The following is a 12,608-nucleotide window of genomic DNA, read 5'->3' on the forward strand; positions in this document are numbered from 1 at the left end:
ATTATGGAGGTGCATTCATTTGCCGAGCCTAATGCTTTTGGTTCACTCTTTATCCACCTGTGTGACTGTTGTCAGTAGACATCAGATTTATATGCACAAAAAACTGGTTGAAGATGCACATATAAATGTGTTTCAATCCCTGAAAATATGTACAATGCTGAAATACGTTCAATCATGTCAAGAAAAAACATGTCTTTGCATGAGAACCCGACCACAATTGATCGTGCTTCATGTTGGGACTTCATCTGGATGTCGCTCATTTGAACTGAACATGGATAACAGACACAGTGCAAAAAACACAGTTGAAAGTTTCGGCCACCCCGAAATACAAATTTATAGACAGTGACAAGCCACCCCAGCCAGCTTGTCTGAGACAGCACGCAAATGTTTATATCATGATTCCCAATCTTTTTCGCCCCCCGGACCCCTTTTGCGGCTGGCAAGGTGCTGCTTCCCCCCGCTTCACGGCCCTGTTGATTTAGTGACACAGAGAGGGAGTGATAATAAGCACTTTGCCTGAAGGCCAGGACTTTTTTCAATGGCCGTGGTGACAAGTAAAACAGTTCTGACATGTCCCATGTAAAGATATAGACCTCAGGTCATCCCTCATTCCCCACTTCGGATTGCAAAATTCCTCCCCAGGGCAGAATTCCTCACCAGTTGAGAACCACTGGTGTAGAGGCTAATCCATGGGAAGGAAAGTGTCTGGGTTTGCATGAGAATCCGACCACTAAAAGTCTTGTCCCAAGTTGGAGCTTCATCTGGTCACTACCATTTGGAAATACAATTTGATCCAAATACAAATCACGTCTCAGAAATGTGATCCAATCCAAACTGTCCCCACACCTTTTGAATGCATTCTGGGTTCATAAATTGTGATCGTGTGTAACCCGCAGTGTGTAAGTGCCATCGTGTGTGTTTGTCCACTACAAAAACCAAGACAGGCGAAAACCCTGTTAAAAGAAACTATTATTTCTAGCTCAAAATGGTCATTTTATACATGTAACTTCGTGCACTGGTTGTGACACGGCTGTCTCAACAATTTCACAATTTCACACACACAATTTCATGCTTGCACAATGTTCCAACCATTCTGAGAGAAACAATTGGTGGCAATAATGTGTCAGTCAGACACAACACGCCATATGGACAAATATTGCACTAATGACAACAAATATCGTACTGAAAACAGAAAAATATTGCACTATTTACAGTCATACATTACAGTAACATATGGAGCACAGTCAATACAGTGCATAAATACTAAAAAGCAAATGTCAGTACATCTTACATGCTGCTCATGCAGTGGTTCACTTGTACATTTACATTTCCAAACATGATGAAAATTAGACAATCCAGCATTCTATATTTACGTATTGTAAAGGGTGGTGCACTTGAAACTAAAATTTCATTAGACATTAGAAACATTTATCACAGGCTTTCAGGCATCCACTTCATACAGCTTCAGCAGCAAGGCCCTCATGTAATAAACACATGTAAAACTTGCTTTCAATCTCAAAAAACATACACTTCTGCAATCCATGTCCTGAAATTTCTACATTGCCTTCAACAGGTTCTACCTCAACTAACGTGTCAACAGAAATCACTTTACTGAGCGTGGACAATATATGACGAACAACCTTGAAGGGTTTCACACGCAAACTCACAGCTTGCTTACACTGGCAACCATGTGAATGCGTTAAATCTTTGCATGCTGCTGCTATCTTTGTAATCCGACCCAGGATGCCCCCTTCTTTCACGTAAGAGTTGCTGCGACGCGACTTGTCAAGCAGGTCAACACAGAACTTGAAAGAACCACATGACATTTTCTTGAAGGCAGCACTATTTCCTGCCAATGACTGCTTTCCATAAAGCATAATGCTGCCACATGTGTGCACAAATTTGTGGGCTTTGTATCCTTTTGTCAAATCATTCAAGACATCCTGAAAAACACTAGACACTGGTGTTCGTGCTGCGAAGTGACGCAAAACCTGATATGTAAAGTATTTTTCCAATATTTGTTGTCCAACATACCGGGTACCTTGCACATACTTAAGCAACCTCCCATTCATACTTTCAAATCCGAATGCAGAGAAATTCCAAAGCGGTCCCCAATCCTTGACATTATCGACCATGTGGATGAGTAGGTGGGCATTGTATGTAATTTTTCTTTTTCCATACAGAGACTGATATTCTTTCAGGAATTCGATCATTTCTGCTCGCACAACAGAGAGCTTATGGATTGGCACAGTTTCCCCAAGGAGAACATGCATGAGCTGTACAAATTTCATCCAGTTTTTAAAATATTTCCGAGGCAGGATTCCCTTCAGTACAAAAGGTGAAAAGAACAAAAGGAAGTTTCGCCATTCTGAAGCCTTCCAGTACTTCCACTGGGTTACTGAGCGAGCGAGACGAGATATCTCCCAGATGGACTTCAGACCTCGAAGCCGGCTGTCTATTTCGGAAATTTTGTTCCCAATGTGGTATGGACATTTTCCCTTGTGGGCAAACCACATGCACGCTGTTGTTCGTACAAACCCCAAGCAAACAGCATGCATGTAGTCTACCACCACAAAAGATGTAATGTGAAAAAATGAAAGCAGGAACAGAACTGTGCTGCCTTTAACCCCACAACTGGGAGAATGAGAAGCAGCTGCACGTTCTGCGTGTTCCCTGATGCTGGCATCATTGCGGAGTGTAGGAGGTTCATCGTTCACTGGGTACACCCTTGTATGTCCATGTCCTGCTTCCACAACTTCACCCTCTTGCTCACACCATGTGCACCTATGCCTACCATTAAATTGTGCCATGTTAAGAACCTGGCATCGTGCCACACTGTCGAGGCTGCACGGCCCAGCAAACACCTTGGTACGCCTGGCTTCACCAGAATGCGATACCCACGAAAATCCCACTGATGACAATGAGTTAACCGTATCTACGAACGGCTTCAAAAAGCTGTTCATGTTTGGCTTTCCCGAGCCGAACCACAGCCCTGCAAGTACAATCTCTTGACCTCTTAAGCGTTGCGGCAGCTCATTCACCTGGAGCAACAACGGCCATATACTGCACTGAGAAGACTCAAATACAGGGACACCATCAGTGTTCCAGGTGAATGAGATGTCCCAGTTGCCTAAAGGGAGCTTCCGATATGCTGGGCTCTCTGTGATGTCCCCAACGTCAAAGGATGGTGCTGAGCATTTTTTCAAAATCGCTTCATGCTTTTCAAGCAAACGCTTTAACTGGGGAACAATATCCACGCTGACAAAAAAGTGGCCGTTGTCCAAGAGAAAGTGCTTTGCATATTTGCTCCTACAACTTGCACAATGCAGTTCACTTTCAAATGAATCATCGCAGGATGCTTGGAGGTACTCTGTACAGTTAGGGCAGTAGAAGTGGGATGTTTGGTTGCTACCTCCATTACTAAAATGCTTGTAGAACAGGTGCTTTGTGGTTGGAAAGTTGTTGGCTTCCGGCAGGTGTGCCTCAATGACCTTCAGAAGGCTATCGGTTGCCTCTTTGGAATTGTGGTACTTCAGGTTATGAGCCATGATGAGGAGGAGGCTATCTGCAAGAGTCAGGCGGGATCCCTCGAAAACATGTTCTTCCTGGAGGGAAACAGCAAAAGTCATGTAATGAAATAAGCATATCCGAGAAGAAAAACAATCACCATAATAATTAGGGGATCACAAATTTCTGAGTTTTCCAACCCGCACAGTTACAGCATGGATCACACAAGACTAAATTGGTGTCCATGTTGGTTCCTGGAAGGAACGGGCACAGGAATGATGTAGTAACAGTTTAACCAGGCTCTGATGTGTCTGTTTATTACTCCATTCCCGGGCCCATTCTTTCGAGGAAGCGTAAAGGAACGAGCCCCAAATTGTAGACAAGCGTTTCACATACAACACTTTCTGACCACAACAAAGCCAGCACTTACATATTCCTGTCTGTTGAATATTGAAGCGCGTTCAGGTAAAGCCTCTGCACTTCTATCATCTTCGTTATCCGACGGTGTATCCGAATCAGAGTGCGACTCGTCTGTTGTAATGTCGTCGTCGGACGATGCCCCGGTGTCGTGATCTGAAGCGCGTTCTTCGATACCTTCAGTATCACTGTCGTCGTCGCTGTCGGTATCACTGTCGACATTTGCGCAGCAGTGTTGCAAGTCGGGAGCCACGTCAGCGTGAAAGTCTACTGAAGCGTGTCTTCTAACAGTGTTAACGCTGTTTTCAGGACAAGGTGTTACAGAATATTCATTGTCGCTATGTCGGGGATTCACAGCGAGTCTCTCTGAGGCCAACAACCTGTACTTCGATCTTTCAGGAACTGCTGTGTTGGGGTCGCAGATATGTTGAAAATATCTTTTCCGGGGCGTCATTGTGTATGTATTTCCTTTGCCCACAAGACTTGTTGCCACGCTACATGGCTACACCGCAAAACCGCGCGCCATGTCAGCCATGTCATGTAACAGGTAAAAGTGGCAATGGCGGGGCGGCAGCACAGGAGCATGATCATGGAAGCATGTTATCAAGATATATTATGTTAACATAATAATTATCACGTTGGTCAATGATAATAACAAGGAAATATTTAATAAAATGCAATTTTGTCATCTTCATGTTTAGTTATAGTGATGGTCATCTGTAAATTATGCATTTAAGAAACATTGAAACGGAATCTACCGGAGGTGGCGCTCTAGTTGCAAAGTTTATGAACGAAGCTATGGCGTCTTCCGTGTTTTCAATGCTTGTTTGTGTCACTGTTGCGTTACACGTGGGACAGCTTGCACCAAAATGTGTGACATCCTGCATGTTTTAGTGAAGTGGCCCGGGTCCTGTCAACTGGACGTGTATCCAGTGGACAGAATGGTAGACGTTGACGTAGGGTTGCAGCTGATCAATGATCGCGGTTACCTCGACGAAGTCAGACACAAAAACTTCCTATTTACGTGGGACAAGAATGCAGAGCCTGCGGAAGCGATTGTTGTGGACGTCGGTAAGTAACGCTTTCTTTCGTATTATAAGTTACGTGGCGCCTGCACGTGTTAACAGTTCGCATCTACCACGTGTTAGCAGTTGGCAAGTTATGCGTTGACTTTCTCACCTAGGCTGGGAATACGATGTATTAATCAGATTGCACCGCTATTTTACTTTTGACGGCTTAAAACATTTCGAGGAAGTTAAAAGTAAAATTGGATTGATCACTGGAAGCTTGGAATCATTATTGATCAAAATATTTTCACCTGTCTTTGCAGGGTCTGCTGATTTGATGGAAAAGAAACGTTCTGGTGTCCTGAAAGCAATGAGGCTGGTTGAAGGATTGTTTGACAGTGCTGTGAGTTTTTCACTTTGATTTTGGGCAGACGATCATTGCATGAAGTTAAGCTAGTAGATCTTTTGTCGGGCATGCTTCAATGCCATTATTTTGCACGCTTGCGAAATGACGCGAGCACGTGTCGCTGCCATGGCCTTTGTTCTCATGTTGTCACTGTTTTAGGCTGCAGCGTGTGGATCTTGCGACAGCTACAAACGGAGAGTTGAAGACCTTGAAAGGGAAAATGAGAGGCTACAGCGTAAACTCAGTAAAGCGAAAAAGAAATGTGGTATGTTATGCAAAAATTAATTTGCACAGGTCCACTTTTAGTAACATATAATATTTTTCACTACCTTTTACTTAGATATGCAGAACATGGTCACCCAGATGTCCCAAGTGGTGGAAGCTGCTACCCAGGAACGAGCCAGTGCTATTGTGTCGTCACCAAAGGTACTGCATTGTATCGATAGCTTTACAAGAATTATCTTAAGAATGATGCTGTATGCACTACGTAATGAACGCGAACCAGAAGCGGGCTCTATGCATGACGCGCTTTTGCACACACAACAGCATAACCTACCTCTTCGCATCTTTACCACATTAGCTTAGGGTCTTTTCCCTTGTCTCATCAGGTCAGTACGTACAGTGTTAGCTCAAGCAGCAAAATGTACTGAAAGTCAAGTGCATCGAGGTGGCCGGTAGTTGCCGATCAATAGATCCTGAAGTTTTTGGTTTTTATTGTTGCCATATTTGGGGGCAAAAATTGGGTCAGTAGCTTTAAGTCGAAAATTCGCGCAAATTCAGGTGGAAAGATTTTCATCCGACTAAATTCGGGGAGATCTGGCTTTATTGTAGAATTAACGTTTCTCCTATCATTTATACGGAGTTTCAGATATACAGGGTTGTCCAAGATAAAATTTCTAATTTGTAATTCAGATAAAGGGACACAACATAGTGTTTGTGTGTCATGGTGCCGTCACAAGAAGTATTATGCACTGATACTTCACATGGAAGCCACCACGTTATGTAATTCCTCCTCGGTAAGCCGCCAAAATTGAAAACTTGTCGACCCCTTAACATTTCTTCTCAATTCCGCAGTTGCAACTGCAGTTCAATGACTGCTTACCGTAGGGAGAGATACCCTTGCAATAAAGAGGGGAAGACTTATACACATGTTTATCCAGCATTGCGATCATTACTGTTAGGGAAAGTCACAGCAATAATAACCTCTGATGGATGTTTGGAATATGCATGCTGTCTTTTTTAGGCACCCCAGATTTTTCATGAAAAATCCAAAAATGACAAGCTAATTCTGTTTTCGCACATCAAAGAAGGGTTACAAATATGTTGTTGCAATTTTTCGTAGAAGCTGATATTTAAACAGCTAAATTATCAAATTTTAGTTACTGAATTGCTTGGCAGGTACATAAAGTTGACCATTAACATCCTGCTGCGTCATGTGCAAAAACAGAGTTACCTTGTCATTTTTAGATTTTCACTGAAAAATCTGTGGCACCTAAAAAGCACCCAGTATATCTACACCCACGTAGCCACTCAATCTTTTTAACCATTCCTTGTCACATGCACATTTTAGTTCATGCCTTCTTTCCAGGTTGACATAGGCCTTGGTGTTCTAGTTGACGAAGTAATTTTGCATCGCATAGGATCAATGTCTGGCAACTGTCCAAAGAGGTATGTGTTTATTGTCAGTATTCGTTGCTACTACTTGTTTCAACATTCTTGTAATGTGTACCGCGTTTATTCCCCAGGTATGCGCGGGGGCTCATGCGTGCAGTCTTCACAACAGAAGAATTGTGCGGCGGTACCTTGACTGGGAACAGCTGCAACGCAAAGCGTGAGCTTTCTCGGAGACCTGCTCTGGACCAGACAAGGGTGTCAGCGGTGCTTGGTATGTCACACATCTACTGTAAACTGTGACTTACTTAGGGTTGCTTCTCAAAAGTAGTAGTTGAAATATGGTTGCCACCTTCTGCAAATAGCAACTTGCTGAGGACATCTCATGCTGAAGTACTCACGATCCAATAGATATCAAGTCTGTCATTTTGGAATTGCTCCACCGTGTGTTCATGCTAGGTGTGCACCTCATATAGCCAATTGCAAGCTTATTGTGCCTTCGTTATCAAAGGGATGTCAAAGCGATAGGTTCCTGATACCTCCCAGAAATTGTACTTGCAACCTGAAAAATGTCCCACAGATGAGGACACGTACAAAGAAATCGCTTTGTGATGTGCCTTGTTTGCCTTCCTTGTGACCGTGTGGCATACAAGCCGCAACCAGGTAGCATACTTTATTCCCATTGCCCAGAAGTGCAACAGAGCATTTGGTATCATTTTGCAAGGTGGTCATGTTGCTCAGCCATTAATAGTGTACGGCTTTACATCATGAGACAGCGGCTGCTCTGCTGTACAAAGAAACATGTTGGATGTGGCACCTCCATTGGCAAATGCAGGTTGTTTATTTACCTGGAACAACACTTAGGGAACTGGCACAGCTGTGACATAATAGTGAAATGTATTTGCTTTCATAATTAGCACTATACATATTTTCATGTAAGTGCAATGTCTTTTTAATGAACCAAGTGCATTGCACCAGTTAATGGATGACATGGTAGGCAGAGGCGTGCAGCGTGGGGGATATAGCGTTCACGATCGCATCCGCGTCACTTTAGACGTCTTTCTCCACGAAAGCAGTAGCATATCCAGACCCGCACGGTTACTAGGTGCATCCGCGCAAATGAACATCGTGTCTTCGGTGAAAATAAACATGTGCTGGAAGGGTACCATCATGAAAGGAGGCCTAAAGCTGGGTTTGCTTCACTGCGAGATGTGGAAGCAGATCTTTTCGAGCATGTTTCGTTAGGCACCTTTCTGCGCGGATTCCCGACCAATGAATTTTTATCCATTAGATGAGGTATTGCGCGGATATACAGTATTAACCAATCCATGGTATTCTCACTTGCTGGCAAGCTGCAGGGAATGTCGTTTGGTAGCTTGCCAACCTTCTAAGGGCTTGAGATCTCCTCTCAACATAACATTTTGCCCTGCATGCACCAATAGCAAACAGTGAACAAACAACGTCATGCCCTGCAGTGAAATTACACTGTAGTAGTGGCATAGTCTGGGTTGTGGGCATATGCGTTAAAAGTTAATAGCTCATAGCCTTTCACTGTTTCGGACAGTCTTTTGTGGGGAAGATACTTGCACGGCAAACAACTATTTTGTTTCTCATCTGCCTGCCTTTGCATTCGCCAGTGATGAATGAAACAGGGCATGGGCAAGTTCGCATACAATTTATAGCAGCCATTGTAAGCCATGCGCTACGAAACCTGACGTCATTCTCTGCTAAGCAGCTTGTCACTTTGGAAACTGTTTGCAAGACACCGGATTATCGCCGATAGATTGATTATATGTGTGTTCTGCATTACTCCTGTGTTCTTTCATTTCAATGAGACTTGTATTTCTTGTATTTTACATATCTTTCTGTATGTTCCAGGTTACGTCGGCAAGAAGTTTAACCCCGAAATGCAAGTTGTGAAGGGCAGCTTGGCTACGATGCTGGCCAAAATGAAGAAAAGCAATGTTGAAAACACTGAATAAAATGTGACTTTTAACTTCACATGGACTGCAGGGACTAAGTATTTGCATGTGCATGCTGTGTGCAGTCCTGACACAATTGCTATGCGCGGATAACAGCGGAAAAAGTGGAAATGGCCCGACCACAGACTAGGTGAAAATGGCCTGTCCAAGGACAAAGTGGAAATGGCCCATCCATAAACAGTCTATGGACCAGCTGAATTTCCTGGCCATGGCATTGTGTCTATAGACAGTTGCTGCCAATCTCCCATTCACTGTCTATAGGAAGGAAAAAGGGGGTGTCCAAAGGTCGTCTATGGGAATCTAATGGACAGTCTATAGCTTCAATGGACGTTTTGTCCATGGCTTGTCTATTGGTTGACCAAACAATTTTTCACAAGGGTGTGCAGTGGTGGCAGTGGTCGTCTGTTATCGTCTTTCTCGTGGTGCAGCAAGCTTTATCAGCCAACATCTTGACGTTTTGCTTTTGATTCTTCGTGTTGTTTCCTATATTGCTATCCGTGGTTGTTGAAACAGCGAACGACACCGTAAACACCTGTCGTTCGCAGCGACCTTCGCTGGATAGGGGTCATGGGTGCTAGCTACCGCTCGCTTCTTCTTTTGAAGAAGAAACTACTGCTTCAGAAAAAGAAAGAGCAAGAAAGAAAGAAGCGCAGGTTCTGGATACATCCCCTGTGGTTGACGAGGAAATCTGAAGGAGAGTTCCACACTGCGGTAAGCAAGTTCAGTGCGTTCCAGACCAGTTCCAGTTATAGTTCACAAGCAGTCGTATACTATTGTATGGAAATAAGTAGGACTGGTGATAGTTTTTTGGTAACATTTAATATTATTGGTCTTTCAGATGCAGCTGATGAGGGGTGACCCTCCTCTTTTCTTCAAGTACTACCGAATGCCACCAAGTAGGTTTGACGAGCTGCATCATATTGTGCGCAGGTACCTCACAAAGGCATACCTGTGTCGCGAGCCAATATCTTCACAGCAGAGACTTGCCATCACTCTCAGGTACAAGCATATCTTGTGTTATTCACACATGAACACAAGACTTACTTTTGCATACAGGTATCTTTCCTCGGGAAACGCCATCAAAGAAGTCGCACTATCGTTCAGGGTGTCACCCGAAACGTGCAGGCGTATAATCCACCACGCATGTGGGGTTATTTAGAAACGCTTGAAGCCACTGTACCTGCCAGTGAGTACAATTAACGTTCTTGGGGAGGGAGGGGTAGATTAGAAAGAGTATTTGTGAAGTTCTACCATTGAATCCTGGAGTGAGAAAAGCCCATTAACAAATCTTACTGTTGTCCTTCTGAATATAATTTAAATGGTTTGAGGCATCTGGTTTTAATGAGTAGTTGTTGTGCAGGGTTGCCACTCAATCAGTTGTCCATATGAGGAAAGCGTGTAACTTATTTTCAGATACCATCAAAGCAGCAATGGCTGGACATTGCTCAAAGGTTTCATGTACGGTGGAACTTCCCGAATTGTCTGGGTGCTGTGGATGGCAAGTACGTTCAAATCCAGGCCCCACCAAAGAGCGGCAGCAACTACTTCAACTACAAGGTACAACATGTGCTAAGTCCTTGAGCCTCACCATCTGCAAAACATTATATTTCTAAAATTATGAGGTTTCATACTTTGATGGGCATTAGCTAAGCATGTAATATTATCACGTGATTGTTATATTCCCCTGTACATTTGCAGAAGAAGTTCTCCATCGTTTTGATGGCGGTGGTTGATGCCAACTACAAATTTTCTATGGTTGACGTTGGCGCGTCAGGAAGGCACAGTGACGGAGGCATCTTCAAGGCTTGCGAGTTTGGACGGCAACTGGTGAATGGGACACTAGACATTCCGGGTCTTGCTAAGCTCCCCAACAGCAACAGAGTCGCATCGCATGTATTTTGGGCGATGAAGCATTTCAGCTTCGCCCGGATTTCATGCGCCCGGACTTCATGCGCCCCTTTCCTGGCGAGGCCCTGGGAACAAGCCAGGCAGTCTTTAACTACAGGCCAAGCAAAGCCAGGTATGAAACTACTAATGATGCCTTACAGTACAGCAACAGTTGAAGGGGGCTTTCATAGCGATTGTTGTGAAGATGATGAGGAGCTACGGAAGATGATGAGCAACGCGCCCCGCGCGCCTGCCCCTTGCCGCAGAATAAACTAGTCACTGACCCGTGAACACGTATCTGCTTCCTTCGCGCTAACATAATTGGTGGAGGTGCGAGAGCTTTCTCCCGCCCCCGGCTTCACACGTTCCTACCTGGAGCTCCGAAGTGGAAGGAAAATACCCCCAATGACACCCCCTGGGCAACAGCAACAGGCACCGGAGGCAGGCAACGGAAGCGGGAGTCAACCGACGACGGCTGCGCCGTCTCCGACTCGAGTTTGCCAAATGCTTCAACGGGACCCGCCGCCCTTCAGCGGCGCAGCGGATGACGACGTGAACGACTGGCTTGCCCAGTACAGTAGAGTGGGCTCTCATAACAGCTGGGACGAGACCGCCAAACTCGCTAATGTGGTCTTCTTCCTGAAGGCCACGGCCTTACAGTGGTTCGAGAACAACGAGACCAGCCTTACATCTTGGCCCACCTTCGCAGACTCGATTACCAAGGTATTTGGCCGACCGTCCCAGCGGAAGCATTATGCTCTCCAGCGCCTGTCCACTAGAGCGCAACTCCCTGGCGAGACCTGCACCTGCTATGTGGAGGATGTCCTCTTCTTATGTCGTCGCGTCGATCCGGCCATGCCCGTGGTAGATAAAGTCAATCACATTTTGAAGGGCATCGCTGACGATCTCTTCGGGTTCCTCGCGCCCAAGTCGCCAAAAACCGTGTCGGAACTTATCGAGGAGTGCAGCGAGTTCAAAGAAACGCGGAACCGCAGACTTTCTTCTGGGTTCCATCGCCTCCCGGAAACACTTGCAACCTCGACCCCTTGCGACACACGGTCTCTCCTTGACCTTGTCCGTCGTGTTGTCGCCGAAGAGATCAGGTCCATTATGCTGTCGGCTCCTTTTACTCTACCTGCTTATTCCACACCTTGTGACCCCCACCACGACCAGGTCGCTACCGCCGCGGCCTCTGGCGCCCAACTTGACGACATGGGCTTACCTACTGAGCCAACATACGCCGCAAGGCCGACATACGCAGACGTGTGTGCTTCCCGCCCGTGGCAACCTCCTGTCCCACATTGGCCCGCAGTTCGCCCATATTGGCCCACGCAGCCGCCTGCGGACTACCAGCCAGCATTCGACCGCTTTTCACGCACCAACACGTGGCGCACGGCCGACGGACGCCCCATCTGCTATTACTGCCGCTCACCTGGCCATATCCTGCGATACTGTCGTCGCCGCCGACCTGACACTCCCCCGTCTGGCCCGGTTTACTATTCACGCCAACTGCCGCGGGACTCTGCTAACGACGCTGATCACGCAGGTGGCGAACGGCGCTCACGGTCGCCGTCGCCGTACCCCCGTCGTCGGCGGACGTCGTCGCCCATGGTTACATCGGTCCCAAACTAATTCGTGCAGCCTGCGGTACCCTGGAAGCGCAGGCTGCAGCTCCGAATCCGCCGCTATATTCCGCCGTATATTCTTTCGGTCCAAGCTCCGCCCACCCTGTCGCTCTACGCCCACAGCGCCCCAACCATATATCAATCCTCCTGGACAGTCACCCTGTGC

The 12,608-nt window shown here is 45.9% G+C and overlaps 1 protein-coding gene across 1 annotated transcript; it reads left to right on the forward strand.

Moving 5' to 3' along the window:
- Positions 1-9,497: 9,497 nt before the first annotated feature.
- LOC135373308 (uncharacterized) lies at positions 9,498-10,993 on the forward strand. Its single transcript, XM_064606531.1, has 6 exons — positions 9,498-9,641; positions 9,769-9,929; positions 9,987-10,080; positions 10,344-10,487; positions 10,629-10,757; positions 10,805-10,993. The coding sequence occupies exons 1-6, from the start codon at positions 9,498-9,500 to the stop codon at positions 10,991-10,993; spliced, it is 861 nt and encodes a 286-aa protein (XP_064462601.1).
- Positions 10,994-12,608: the final 1,615 nt, after the last annotated feature.

Source organism: Ornithodoros turicata, unplaced genomic scaffold (assembly GCF_037126465.1).
Source record: "Ornithodoros turicata isolate Travis unplaced genomic scaffold, ASM3712646v1 Chromosome23, whole genome shotgun sequence".
Lineage (NCBI taxonomy): Eukaryota > Metazoa > Arthropoda > Arachnida > Ixodida > Argasidae > Ornithodoros > Ornithodoros turicata.